This window comes from Nomascus leucogenys, chromosome 10 (genome assembly GCF_006542625.1).
Source record: "Nomascus leucogenys isolate Asia chromosome 10, Asia_NLE_v1, whole genome shotgun sequence".
In the NCBI taxonomy this organism is placed as follows: Eukaryota; Metazoa; Chordata; class Mammalia; order Primates; family Hylobatidae; genus Nomascus; species Nomascus leucogenys.
This window is the reverse complement of record NC_044390.1, coordinates 8,816,526-8,831,950: the sequence shown is the minus strand read 5'-3', so window position 1 is coordinate 8,831,950 and position 15,425 is coordinate 8,816,526. Positions and strand designations below refer to the sequence as shown.

Sequence of the window (15,425 nt, the reverse complement as noted above, 5' to 3'; positions counted from 1 at the left end):
CTATAATCTGGCCCTTATATGGATCTAAGAGGCTTTGTTTTGCCTTAAGAATTTCCAGAGGTATACACAAATGTGTCAGGAACTCATAGGACATGCACACTATTGTTAATAGTAAGTCTTTAGGCAAAAAGAGGGTCTCCTTGATGCTTTCCTCCTCCATAGGTGTAACATTTGCATCTAGGAATGGACATATTATTGTATAAATTAACGAATGTAACCAATGTATTAGGGAACTTCATTATGTGTTTATACTAAAGTCTGTTTTTTCCTAAAAATCTTACCATAATTGATTTCATATCCTTACTTAAATGGATAGTGACTGTATACCAAGAACTATAGACGGTAATCTGTGTTGTCCAATATGGTAAACATTAGCCATATGTCACTATTTAAATTTAAACTTGAATGAATTAAAATTAAACGAAATTAAAAATTCAGTTGCACTAATCACATTTCAAAAGCTTGGTAGCTGCAGGTTTCTAGTGGCTATAGGGAACGATAATGAACAGCACAAATATATAGCATGTTTCCATCATCACAGCAAGCTTTACTGGATAATACTGCATCAAATTATCAAGCTTTGACCTGCATAAGAAAAATATTTCTTCTTTTCAGTTGAGTTCTTTTCCATGTTACATTTTTATCACATTCAGTTTTCAGAAAAAATATGGAGTAAAATCTGAAATTACACATTTTTTTTTTCACTGTGCTACTTGCAGCCTATTGAAGACAAAGGAGAATTCAGTGTTCCAAGTTGTTATGGGAATATTAAAAATGACAACGGTGGTTCTAGTCTTACCTTTGAGCATCCTTTGGATGATGTAAATGTGGTTGATTTGAAATGGATCCACGACTTTGTATTAAAATCTCTGGAAGTTTTATATCAAGTGGAAAAATGGGAAACACTAGTATCTCTTGCCATTCAGTTCAATACAGTTTCACAGTAAGTACTGCTGTAAGGGCAATTAAAAGTAGCAGACTTCATTGAAAAAAAAAAGTCTTTTAATTAATGTTTTCTTTTTAATGTATTCTTTACCCCTGTCTAGTGAGAGGTATACAGAACAAGTGACACCACTTCTGGTGTATGCACAGCGCCAGCTTCTGCTGAGAATACACAAGTTCAAGGGCCCAGATATTACCCAGCAACCTTGTGCAAGGTATGAGGCTGAATATGGAGAGAAGGTAAGTTTAAGTTAGTTCTATTATTCATGCTGTTGTGATTTCTAATTAGTCCACATATAAAATACAAAGATTTAGAAGTCAGATAAATCTTATTATTCCTGCTTTATATTTCCACTTACTGGCATTTATCATTCAAATCAACAAACATTATTGAGAGCCTGCAGTCAAGGCAAACAGGAACTAAGTCCCTGTCCATAAGAAGTTCATATCAGGCCAAGACTAACTTGGCCATAAAGCACAATGGGGATGGTGTCTAGAGCCCATAATACTTTTTTTTCGTTTTTGTTTTTTTTAGATGGAGTCTCACTCTGTCACCCAGGCTGGAGTGCAGTGGTATAAACTCAGCTCACTGCAACCTCCACCTCTTCCTTAGTGTGTTAATTCAGTCTGTGGCTCTAAGTACATCTCTATGATGATGACTTTTAAAATTACATCTCCACTGTAGATCTTTTTCCTAAATTTTGTGTTGCTATATCTAACTGCCTGTATCAGCCAGGGTTCCATCAGAGGAGCAAAACTCGTAAAGACAGGGCTATTTTATCTCTGGAGGGGAAGAAATAAATTCAGTGTCTCCCACTGTGCCCTCAGCATGATTCTGACACCAGATGTGTGGGGATTTCTCCCCACCACTAAGCAGGAAATCAGTTCTGCAGTGGACCCCAGCTGGGTGTCTTTCTTTTTTTAAAACAGAGTTTCACTCTTGTTGCCCAGGCTGGAGTGCAATGGCACGGTCTTGGCTCACTGCAACCTCCGCCTCCCAGAGGTTCCTGGGTGTCTTTCAATTCAGTTTCTACACAATCTACCTGGAGATAGCATCAGATCCCAGAGGTTGGGGGTTCTGCCCCGATTTCCAGTGTTGATCTTAACACCTCCTGGGTTCAAGTGATTCTCTTGCCCCAGCCTTCTGAGTAGCTGGGATTACAGGTGCCTGCCACCATGCCCGGCTAATTTTTGTATTTTTAGTAGAGATGGGGTTTCACCATGTTGGCCGGGCTGGTCTCGAACTGCTGACCTCAAGTGATCCTCCCACCTCAGCCTCCCAAAGTGCTGGGATTACAGGCGTGAGTCACTGTAATCTAGAGCCCACAATACTTTCAGGGGCCCACTAAATGTTTTAATTTCTTTTAAAATAAGAAAAAAATAACTTTTAGGGCAAAGAAAATGTTTGAATTTCTACTTTCATATTCTTGTATTTACAACAACATGATTATAAAATATCATTTTTAATATTTTTCAATGGAGAAATAGACTCATGAAGGCAAAAGTACCCAGGGCCCTTGAAAGTCATGGTATATCTTGAATCAGGCAGAGAAAAGAGATAAGTACATTCTTCCATTGACTAGTTTAACAAAGTGCATTGACTACCCAGTCAGACCCATTGCATACAGTTGTACTGTGTGTGACCTGCCCAAGGGCCCCTGGCATATGTGGGGCCTGAAAGCCAGCCCCTCCTTGCCACACCAGCCTATGTGCTTGAGGTGTTGCATCCAGCCAGCAAAGGCTCCATTTTCTTCTTCTCACAAAGGTTCCTTATGGCCCAGTGGTAGCCTTGCCTCCTGCATATTCTATGTGGTGAGAATACAGTTCTGAGTTCCTGCTTCATAAAGTTTAATTTCAGAGGGTTGGAAATAGGGCCAGAAAATAAACATGTAAACAGAAGAGTAGAAAGACTTATAATCATTATAAGGTCTCTGAAGGACTAGAGATGAACTGGGTGAGAGGTGGTAACTTTAGTAAGGGTGATCTAGAACACCTCTTGGAGATGATGGCATTTGATGAGAGGGGCCAACCATGCAATGATCTAGGGGAAGAACATTGTAGCCCAAGAGAAGAAGAATGGCCCATGCCCTGCAGTGGGACGGAAAGAAGGCCGGTACGGCTGAAGTGTAGCAAACAAGGGGCATGGGAGAAAGAGGAGGCTGCTCCTTCCAAGGATTTTTTGTTGCTTCTTCCTCTTCTCCCCAGTGTCCCAGTGTGAGTGTGCCCTAAGACTCTGTTCTTGGACCGCTTTTCTTCTCCATCCACATACTCTCCCATAGTGAGTTAATTCGGTCTGTGTGTCTGAGTACCATCTCTATGATGATGAATTTTGTAATTACATCTGCACTCTAGATCTTTCTCCTGAATTTTGTGTTGATATATCTAACTGCCTATATCAGCCAAAGTTCAACCAGAAGAGCAAAACTAGTAAGACAAGTCTATCTTATCTCTGGAGGGGAAAAAATAAACTCAGTGTCTCCCACTATGCTCTTACAACATGATTCTGACACCAGATGTGTGGGAATTTCTCCCCACCACTAAGCAAGAAATCAGTTCTGCAGTGGATACCAGCTGGGTGTCTTTCAATTCAATTTCTATACAATCTACGTGGAGATAGCATCAGACCCCAGAGGTTGGGGGCTCTGTTCTGACTTGCAATGTTGATCTCAAGCCCCAGGTTGTGACCTGTGCTTCTGACTGACAGGCGACAAATTAGGGTTCCTATGACCCACTCCTTGGGTTCGATTAATTTGCTAGAGTGGCTCACAGAACTCAGAGAAACACTTGCTTACATTCACCAGTTTATTATAAAGAAAATTACAAAAGATACAGATGAAGAGATACATAGGGTGAGGCAGAGGGGAAGGGGCATAGAGCTTTCATGGAGCCACCACCCTCTGGGAACCTCCACATGTTCAGCTATCCAGAAGCTCCCTAAACCCAGTCCTTTGGGGTTTTTTTTTTTTATGGAGGTTTCATTATGGAAGCATAATTGATTAAATCATTGGCCATTGACGATCAGCTTAACCTTTCACCCCTCTCTTCTTTGCAGAGGTTGGGGAATAGGGCTGAAAGTTCTTATCCTGCCGTGGTCTTTCTGGTGGGCAGCCCCTATCCTGAAGCTACCTAGGGGCTGCCAGCCGTCAATCAACTTATTAGCATACAAAAAGATACCATTTTGGAGATTCCAAGGATTTTAGGAGTTGTATATCAAGAAACAGGGACAAGACCAAATATATATTTTACAGTATCACATCTGTCTAGCTAGCTAGCTAGCTGGCTATCCATCAAAGGATTTACTACAAGAATTCGGCTTATATGATTGTGGAGGCCAGCTAAGCAAGCTTCAAATCCATAGGGCAGGCAGTCAGGATCATGAGCAGGAAGGAACCCCAGATGGACAGAGGCTGTTACTCATAGGCAGTCAGTGAGGGAAGATCCAGCCAGGAGAGGACAGTTGTAGAAGAAGCTGCTGCTGGTGTTTGAAGTCTTGGAGACTGCGGGCATGTCGGACTCATCTGCTTAGGTCAGGTCCACTAAGAGTAATCTCCCTTGTTTAAAGTCAATTTAATTAGTATTTGCAAAACCCCTTCACAGTAGCACCTAGTTTGATTGAATAATTGGGGTGAAGTGTGTGTATGCCAGAAAGTAGATGCTTCCCTCTTTCCTCCTCATAGTTTAGCCGTAACCAAGTTGATCCATTAAAAAACCATCACACTGCCCAATCATCATCATTTCTTAGATGAGGAATATAATTTCTAAATTTAGCACATGTCAAACAAGCCTGTTCTGCTAAGTCTTCTTCAGTCAATGACAAGCCTCCTGTCCTGGCTTCCAGACACCTTGAAGACACCCCTGCCTTCTCTCTTTCTCTCACACCCCACTTCCAACTGGTTACCAAGAGCTCTACCCTCAAAATACAATCCAAATTGGAGCACTGCTCACCTCCAACACTCCCTCTTTAATATACTATAGAATGCACCTCACTATTTGTTTTTTATCCAAACCCTTGTTGTATTTGCTTGGGTTAATGCAGTGACTTCCTAATCACCCTGAACCCCACTTTCAGCCTATAATATGTTCTTTTTGTTGTTGTTGTTTTGAGATGGAGTCTCAGTCTGTCGCCCAGGCTGGAGTGCAGTGGATCGATCTTGCCTCGCTGCAACCTCTGCCTCCTAGGTTGAAGCGATTTTCATGCCTCTGCTTCCTGAGTACCTGGGATTACAGGTGTGAGCCACCACACCTGGCTGATTTTTGTATTTTTAGTAGAGATGGAGTTTCACCATGTTGACCAGGTTGGTCTTGAACTCCTGACCTCAGGTGATCCGCCTGCCTTGGCCTCCCAGAATGCTGGGATTACAGGTGTGAACCTCCACGCCCAGCCGGTATCTATTCTTAATGCAGCAGATACAATCACCTTTTAAACCCCAAGTCAGGTTCTGTCACACCTCTGTTTAAAACCCTATGGTGGCTTCCCACCCTATTCAGAGTAAAGTGAACATCTTTATCATGACCTTAATATAACTTATCCTATATAACATATCCCCCTGATCTCTCCAGTAACTCCTATGCTATTGCTCCCTGGCAGTTTTTCACCGCACTGTTGTGTGAGCTGTTCCTGCCTCAGGGTCTTTGCATTTGCTGTTGCCCCTACTTGGAGTGCTGCTCCCCAAACATCCACATTGAATCCCTCACTTTTTCCCAATCTTTGCTAAATTTTACATTCTCTGTGAGGCCATTCCACACTACCGTATTTACAACTATGTGCCTTTTTGCTCTATGTCTCTCTAGAGCATTTACAATTCTTTAATATACTATATAATGTACCATACTATTTGTTTATTATCTGTCTTCTCTCACTAAGATGTTTCACAAGAGTAAGAGTTTTTATTTTGTTCTCTGCTACATCATCCCTTCTTCTTGTAACAGTGTTTGGCACATAATAGGCGTTCAGTAAAGATCCGTTTAATGAAGCTGGAGAAATAGAAAAGACTAGATCAAGTAGGGCCTTAGGTTGTGGGAAGAAATTTGTATTTTATTAGGCTGCATTTACATCTCATTATAAAAGTACTACACACAAGGGACAATAAAGAAGAAGCGTCTATATCAGACTGGGGTTCCAGGAGGACTGTATTTTGAGTGATAGGTTAGTTCAAGGGATGGGAGTGAAGAAATGGAGAGAAGAGGGTCTTGGGCCTTTTAAAATAATTTTTGTCTTTTTAAAACTTGTTTGTTTTCAGATATTTTATTATCTTAGGACTCATACCTGTTAAAAAATAAATTATCAAAATATTACAGAGGAAGTTAGCTCTGAAAAACTTCACCAGGGAAATTAAAATTGCATTAATTATAAGTAGGGTGGAAAAATCTGCCACTGGGAAAGCAGATTATTTTTTAACTTATATAATGGAAGATATATTTAGACCAGCGAATTTATAGAATATTAGGAAATCATATTCTAATTGCTCTACATAATTTGCCTAACGTTCTTCCAGCTGTGCTGTACAAAAGAAATATGAAAAATTATGGAGCTGCTTTTTTTCATGAAGGTTCTCATGATTAGACACTATTCTGCCAGCTTTTTTTGTAGCGTTGTTATGTATTGCTTTATTCTGATAAATAAAAAATAAGAGAAACATTTCAAGTAAGCGAAATTTTTAACTATAAATACCCGACTAATATTTGTTTTCACCTTTCTTTTCAAAGATAACCTGCCGAAATTTCATCGGGAAGCAGCTTAAGATTAATTCTTCAACCATTGAAGAAACAAGCAACTGCACAGATTTGCTAAAAATGCTTATCTCTTCAGGTCAGAACCAATCTTAGCTTGAATGTTTATTTTCTCTAAATCAAGGTTTGCCATTGTGTTCTGCATGTCAAACCTTCCATAATTAGTATGTTTGTAAAAATTTATTTTGCAGGTTTAGTTGACTGAAAATAATGCATTTGATTTTTGCCATCTTGTGTTGCCATAAATGTTACTTAAGGGGGATTAAAACACATTTTATTTATTTTTATTTTAAACTTTTAAGTGCAGGGGTCCATGTACAGGTTTGTTACATAGGTAAACTTGTGTCATGGGGGTTTGTTGTACAGATTATTTTATCACCCAGCTGTTAAGCCTAGGACCCATTAGTGATTTTTCCTGATCTTCTCCATCCTCTTCACCCTCTGATAGGCCAGAGTGTGTGTTATTCTCCTCTATGTGTCCATGTGTTCTTATTATTGAGCTCCTACTTATAAGTGAGGACATGTGGTATTTGGTTTTCTTTTCCTGCATTCATTTCCTAAGGATAATGGCCTGCAGCTCCATCCATGTTCCTGCAAAGGACATGATCTAATTCTTTTTTATGGCTGCATAGTATTCCATGGTGTATATGTCTCACATTTTCTTCATCCAGTCTATCATTGATGGGCATTTAGATTCATTCCCCTTCTTTGCTAATTGCTCTACATAATTTGTCTAATGTTCTTCCAGCTGTGCTCTACAAAGAACGTATGTGTGCATGTGTCTTTATAATAGAACAATTTATATTCCTTTGGGTATGGGTATATATATATATATCCCATAATGGGATTGCTAGGTCAAATGGTATTTCTGTCTTTAGGTCTTTGAGGAATTGCATCACTTTTCCACAATGGTTGAACTAATTTACACTCCCACTAACAATGTATAAGCGTTCCTTTTTCTCCACAACCTTGTCAGCATCTGTTATTTTTTTACTTTTTACTAGCAGACATTCTGACTGGTGTGAAATGGTATCTCATTGTTTTTTTGATTTGCATTTCTCCAATGATCAGTGATACTGAGCTTTTTTTCATGTGATTGTTGGCTACATGTATGTTTTTTTTTTGAGAAGTGTCTGTTTATGTCTTTTACCCACTTTTTAATGGGGTTGTTTTTTTCTTGTAAATTTGCTTAAGTTCCTTAGAGATGCTGGATATTAGACCTTTGTTGGATGTATAGTTTGAAAAAAATGTCTCCCATTGTAGGGAGATATGTCTGTTTACAATGTTGATAGTTTCTTTTGCTGTACAAAAGCTGTTTAGTTTAATTAGATCCCATTTGTCAATTTTTGCTTTTGTTGCAATTGCTTTTGACATCTTCATCGTGAAATCTTTGCCTGTGCCTATGTCCTGAATGGTATTGCCTAGGTTGTCTTCCAGGGCTTCTATAGTTTTGGGTTTTGCAATTAAGTCTTTAATCCATCTTGAGTTAGTTTGTGTATATAGTGTAAGGAAGGGGTTTAGTTTCAATCTTCTATGTATGGCTAGCCAGTTATCCCAGCACCATTTATTGAATAGGGAATTTTTTTCCTATTGCTTGTTTTGTCAAGTTTGTTGAAGATTAGATAGTTTTAGATGTACAGCCTTATTTCTCAGCTCTCTATTCTGTTCCACTGGTGTATGTGTCTGTTTTGGACCAGCACCATGCTGTTTTGGTTACTGTAGCCCTGTAGCACAGTTTGAAGTCGGGTAGTGTGATGCCTCCAGCTTTGTCCTTTTTGCTTAGGATTGTCTTGGCTATTCAGGCTCTTTTTTGGTTCCACACGAATTTTCAAATAGGTTTTTCTTATTCTGTGAAGAATCTCAGTGGTAGTTCAATAGGAATAGCAGTGAATCTATAAATTGCTTTGGGCAATATGACTGTTTTAATGATATTGATTCTTCCTATCCATGAGCATGGAATGTTTTTCCATTTGTTTGTGTCATCTCTGATTTCTTTGAGCAGTGGTTTGTACTTCTTTTAGAGACCTTTCACTTCCATAATTAGCTGTATTCCTAAATATTTTATTCTTTTTGTAAAATGCATTTTTAAAAAGTTCAATCTGTAAGTTAGATAAGAGAAATAAAAGGAAAAGGGATATTGATGGGCAAAAAGAAAGATGGAAAAAGTTGTTTTGCACATTTTTTTTCTTCTTTTTATCTTATTTATGAATGCTTTGGTATTTGGCCTTTTGCTATTTGCTATTTTCTTTATTCTGTTTCAACTTCCATAATAACTTCCATTTCCATAATCAATATAGATTATTCTATTGGTTTTACTATGGTTAAGTTGTAGATCTTTTAACTAGAGCACAGGAGAAGATTTGGGAATGTCATGACTTCTTTGCTTTTAACTGATAAGCCCTGGATTAGTCAGTTCTCTTGCTGCTCATAAAGACATACCTGGGACTGGATAATTTATAAACAAAAAGAAGTTTAATGATCTCACAGTTCCAGATGACTGGAGAGGCCACACAATCATGGCAGAAGGCAAAGGAGGAGCAAAGGCACATCTTACATGGTGGCAAGCTGGAGAGCGTGTGCAGGGGAACTGCCCTTTATAAACCCATCAGAGCTTGTGAGATTTATTCATTATCATGAGAACAGCATGGGAAAATCCACCCCCATGATTCAATTACCTCCCACTGGGTCCCTCCCACCATATGTGGGGATTATGGAAGCTACAATTCAAGATGAGATTTGGGTGGGGACACAGCCAAACCATATCATTCTGCCCCTGACCCCTCCCAAATCTCATGTCCTCACATTTCAAAACCAATCATGCCTTCTCAACAGTCCCCCAAAGTCTTATTTCAGAATTAAAAGTCCGCAGTCCAAAGTCTCATCTGAGATAAGGCAAGTTCTTCAGCCTATGAGCCTGTAAAATCAAAAGCAAGTTAGTTACTTCCTAGATACAGTGGGGGTACAGGCATTGGATAAATACACCCATTCCAAATGGAGAAATTGGCCAAAACAAGTAAATCCAGAATCCAATAAGGCAGTCATTAAACCTTAAAGTTCCAAAATGATTACCCTTGACTCCATGTCTTACATCCAGGTCATGCTGATGCAAGAGGTGGGCTCCTACAGCCTTGTGGGTTTGCAGGGTATGGCCCCCCTCCCAGCTGCTTTCACAGGCTGGTGTTGCATGTCTGTGGCTTTTCTGTGAGCACTGTGCAAGCTGTCACTGGATCTATCATTTTGAGGTCTGGAGGATGGTGGCCCTCTTCTCACAGCTCCACTAGGCAGTACCCCAGTGGAGACTCTGTGTGGGGGCTCCAACCCCACATTTCCCTTCTGACTGCCCTGACAGAGATTCTCCATGAGGGACCCACCCCTGCAGCAAACTTCTGCCTGGACATTCAGGTGTTTCCATACATCCTCTGAAATCTAGGTGGAGGTCCCAAATCTCAGTTCTTGACTTCTGTGCCCTGCAGACTCAACACCATGTGGAAACTTCCAAAGCTTGGGGCTTGCACCCTCTGAAACCATGTCCTGAGCTGTACCCTTTTAGCTATGACTAGAGCAGCTGGGATGAAGGGCACCAAATCCCTAGGTTGCACACAGCAGTGGGGCCCTTGACCTGGCCTAGGAAGTCATTTTTCTCTTGTAGGCCTTTGGGTCTGTGATGGGAGGGGCTGCTGCGAAGGTCTCTGACATGATGTGGAGACATTTTCCCCATTGCCTTGGTGAGTAACATTTGGATCCTTGTTACTTATGCAAATTTCTGCAGCCTGCTTGAATTTCTCCTCAGAAAATGGGTTTTTCTTTTGTACTGCATTGTCAGGCTGTAAATTTTCCCAACTTTTATGCTCTGTCACCTCTTGAACACTTTACTCCTTAGAAATTTCTTCTGCCAGGTACACTAAATCATCTCTCAAGTTCAAAGTTCCACAGATCTCTAGGGCAGGGGCAAAATGCTGCCAGTCTCTTTGCATAGCAAGAGTGACCTTTGCTCCAGTTTCCAACAAGTTCCTCATTTCCATCTGAGACCACCTCAGCCTGGACTTTGTTGTCCGTATCACTATCAGCATTTTGGTCAAAGCCATTCAACAAGTCTCTAGGAAGTTCCAAACTTTCTCACGTCTTCATTTCTTCTGAGCCCTCTAAATCTCTAGGAAGTTCCAAACTTTCCCACATTTTCCTGTCTTCTTCTGAGCCCTCCAAACTGTTCCAACCTCTGCCTGTTACCCAGTTCCATAGTTGATTTCACATTTTCAGGGATCTTTATAGCAGCACCCCACTACCTGGTACCAGTTTACTGCCTTAGGCCATTCTCATGCTGCTACTAAAGACTTACCCAAGACTGGGTAATTTATAAAGAAAAAGAAGTTTAGCAGACTCAGAGTTTCACGTGGCTGGGGAGGCCTCACAATCATAGTGGAAGGAGAAGGAGGAGCAAAGGCACATCTTATGTGGCAGCAGGCAAGAGAGCATGTGCAGGGGAACTCCCATTTATAAAACCATCAGATCTCATGAGACTTACTCATTATCATGAGAACAGCAGGGGAAAAACCAACCCCCATGATTCAATTACCTTCCACTGGGTTCCTCCCATGACATATGGGGATTATGGGAGCTACAATTCAAGATGAGATTTGGGTGGGGACATAACCAAATTGTATTAAGCCCTTTTGGAATGTTTTTGGCCATGCAGCTTGTAGGAATGATGCAATCGCATGAGACGAAAATGGAAATAATACCTTCTCTAAATTGCATTTTTCATGTGTCTCTGTTTCTGGCATCAAAAAGCCATGTAAGTCTTCCCTTTGAAGTGTTAGGATTCTTTCACTTATTCATCTGTTCATTTTATGTTTGTATATGTGTATAAATATAAGCATTCATTCATTTATTTATGGAGCCAGTCATTCAGCAAACATTTACTGAGTATCTGCTATGTGTGAAGTGCCTGCACTAGGTACTGAGGATATAAAGATGAACAAGACTGAAGATTTGTTGCCCAGGAGTTTAGGGTCCATTAAAGGAGATGAATAAAAAATGCAGAGATTATAGTATAGAGTGATAAGATATGTAATGTTATTACTACTGCTGCTGCCATAAAGAATAATAGTTAACAGCTAGCACCTGCTTTTGTGAGACTGCAAGAAATCCGGTGGGGCTAACAGCAAAGGAAAAGGCAAAAGCTGAGGTTAGAAAGGTTGGCAGAAATTAGATAATAAACTGTCTTAGAGGGAAGGATAGAGATCTAGTTTTATCTGGAGAACTGAGGGGAGCTAGTTAAAAGGATTTAAAGAAAGAAAGTGAAATGATCATATTGGCATTCTTTTCACTTGATCTTAGCCCAAAGGCCAAGAAGTGTTATATTTGCGTGTTTTTGAAAACCTTTGTCAGCTGCATGGGAAACAGATTGAAAGGAGACCAAATGGAAGTAGGAAAGTGGCCACTGCTTACTTGTGTCTTAAAGTAGAGATTATGAAAGCCTGGACTTGGGTGGTCAGCATAGAGGAGGGGACAGATGTGAAGAAGAGACAGAGGATGTCCACAGGACTGTGGTCCGCACTGGCTGGAGGTGGGGGATGGGTGAGGAAGGGAGGAGTTCAAGTCGCCTTGGTTTCTGGCTTGGGTAGCCAGATGGATGATGATGCCTTCACCCAGACAGGAAAACCAGAGAGGGGCAGGTTAGAGGAAAAGGTCACTTTGGAATTACTTGCTTGGATGTAGTTCATCCAAACTTGGATGACAATGAGTAGAGCTATCCAGTATGTGGTTGGATATACTAATGCAGCACTCAGGAGACAGCAGATTGGAGATTTGTATTTTAGTCATCAATATATTGGTGGTGGTTGAAGTCAAGGGTTTGGATGAGGTCACCCAGGGAGAGTTACACGGAGCATAAACTTGAGGATGGCGTCCTGAGTAGCACCAACATTTAGGAAGCTGCATCAGTCAAAATAGGCTTCAGCTATACAGCGGTAACAAGCAAGTGTCATTGCTTTAACACAATGAAAAGTCTGTTTCTTGTGCATGCTACTGTGTTCAATGAGGTTGAATCCTGGGCTGCTCATCATGGTGGAATCTCCATCTTGGTGCAAACTTCCGTGGGTTGTTTCCAAGTCAGAAAACATAATTTTAATGTTATCTTCTAGGAGTGTATACAGAGAGGCATATGGTGAACCCCTGTAGAGGCATGGGCTATGGGCACAGCCTTTGCCAGACCATATGTACATATACTATATGCCTTATGTTAAGGGCTTTACATGGATTATCGTGTTTAATTACTATAACAACCCCAATAAAAGAATTATAATTATGCATTGCACATCAGGGACTCTTATGAATGCTTTGTGAATATTAGCTTATAGTCACTAAATGAGGTAGGTTTGTTATTGTCTCTATTTTTCAGGCAGGAAAAAGATGTTGTAAATCTTGCTCTAGCTCTTAAAGCTGCGACTTGAAAGTGACACAGGTCGTGTCTGTTGACATTTCATTGGCCACAGTCACATGGCCACACCTAACTTCAAAAGGGGTAGACAAGTATGTTCCTACGCTATACTCAGGATAAAGAGGTACAGAGTGTGTGAAGGCCCTAATGACTCTCATGGGAACAAACAGAGGAAGAGCAGGACTTGAAAGAGATTGGGATGAGGCCTAAGAGCTGGGAAATGTAATAGGAGAGTAGTATAAACAAGGCCAAGGCAACAGACAGTGCTAAGGAAAAGGAAGCAGCCAACTATCATAAAGAGAGAGAGAGAAGTCACATAAGATGAGGACAGACTGTTGTGTTTGGCAGTTTAGGTGGTCATTGTCACCGGCCTTTTTGCTATGACACCACCAACATAGGGCCTTGTTCTAGCTGTTTTCTCTTCCTGAAATGCTCTTTCTCAATTCAAATGTCTGACTAATGAGCTCATCATCTCCTTTATGTTGTTATGTACCTCTCATCTTTTCAATGAGGCTTACCCTGAGCATTCAGTTTTTATTTATTTATTTATTTATTTATTTATTTATTTATTTATTGAGACGAAGTCTTGCTCTGTCGCCCAGGCTGGAGTGTAGTAGTGTTATCCCAGCTCACTGCAACTTCCATCTCCTGGGTTCAAGTGATTCTCCTGCCTCATCCTCCTGAGTAGCTGGGATTACAGGCACCTGCCACCATGCCTGGCTAATTTTTATATTTTAGTAGAGACGAGGTTTCACCATGTTGGCCAGGCTGCTCTCGAACTCCTCACCTCAAGTGATCCACTCACCCTGGCCTCCCAAAGTGCTGGGATTACAGGCATGAGCCACTGCACTCAGCCTGATCGTTCAGTTTAAAACTGCACCCTGCCTGCTTCCTCCCAATTCCCTTTACTCTGCCATATGTTTTCCTTTTTTTCTGAAGCACTTCTCACCATCTATTATATGGTATAATTTAGGGTTTTTTTTGTGTTTATTGATAACTAATCTGTTCCTCCTGATAAAATGTAAGCTTTATGAGGGCAGGGGTTATTGTTTTGTCCACAGATATAACCCAGATGTCTTCATCAGTGTCTGATATATAGTAGGAACTTAGTATTTCTTTGCTGAATAAATGACTTTGTGACCTTAGAAATGGTGGGGAGGGAGTATTTTGAGTGGTGCATGCAGCAGTGGTGAGCTGTACCTATAGAAAGTCATTGAATAGAGGCCAGGCGTGGTGGCTTACGCCTATAATCCCAGCACTTTGGGAGGCCAATGCGAGTGGATCGCTTGAGGTCAGAAGTTTGAGACCAGCCTGGCCAACATGGTGAATCCCCGTCTCTACTAAAAATACAAAATTTAGCTGGGCGTGGTGGTGGGCATCTGTAATCCCAGCTACTTGGGAGGCTGAGGAAGGAGAATCACTTGAACCCAGGAGGTGGAGTTTGCAGTGAGCCAAGATCGTGCCATTGTTCCCCAGCCTGCATGACAAGAGTTTCACTCTTGTCTCAAAAGAAAGAGAGAGAGAGAAGGAAAGAGAAAGAAAGAGAGAGAGAGAGAGAGAGAGAGAGAGAAAGAAAAAAGAAGAAAGAAAGAAAGAAAGAAAGAAAGAAAGAAAGAAAGAAAGAAAGAAAAAAAGAAAAAGAAATTGAATAGAGAATTGCTTTTCAAGTAACTTAGCACCGTCAGGAACTGGCAGGAAATGTAGAGCTGGGGGTGGTGGCAAAGGAGGACTTTGTTTTGTTTGTATGTCTTTTTAATATTTCATATTAATTAGAAAAAGCCAGTAAAGAGGGAGAGCTTATAGATAGGAGAGAAAAGTATTCGATAGAGCAAGGACCTTGAGGAGACAAAAGGCACAGAGAGAGTGAGATACAGGGGGATTATGCTTAGACAGGAGGGTGAGACATCTTTTCTGCTAAGGCAGAAAGAAAGGAAAGAATAAACCCAAGCAGGGAAGTGTGTAGGTGGTAAAGGTAGAGATGGAAAGCATTCTTATTGGGTACTGGAGATTTTCTCAGTGAAGCAAGGGGCTGCGAGAATAGCCAATGTTGATCGGGTTGGAGATTTCAGAAGGAATGAAAGAGTGGGCTGGCTGGTAAGGTCATAGGAGAAAGGAAGGGAGAAGGGTTGTAGAGTAATTTAGAGGGTCCAATGAGTGAGATTGGTGACCATGAATTTGTAGGTGTTACTGCCAATGATAAATCAGATTATCCCTCATAGTCAGAAACAATGGGAAGACCACCTTCTTATGGTCAATCATGTGTGATGAGTTTTATTCAGAGTATAATTCTTCCTGGGTGTGTTCTTTTATTGAG

General features: G+C 40.7%; 1 protein-coding gene across 1 annotated transcript in view; it reads left to right on the top strand.

Moving 5' to 3' along the window:
* CFAP54 (cilia and flagella associated protein 54) overlaps positions 1 to 15,425 on the top strand; it is a 382,051-nt gene that overhangs the window by 162,068 nt on the left and 204,558 nt on the right. The window contains exons 37-39 of the mRNA XM_030819793.1: positions 720 to 943; positions 1,047 to 1,182; positions 6,649 to 6,751. Of these exons, the coding sequence (XP_030675653.1) occupies positions 720 to 943; positions 1,047 to 1,182; positions 6,649 to 6,751 (463 nt within the window). The remainder of the gene's footprint in view (positions 1 to 719; positions 944 to 1,046; positions 1,183 to 6,648; positions 6,752 to 15,425) is intronic.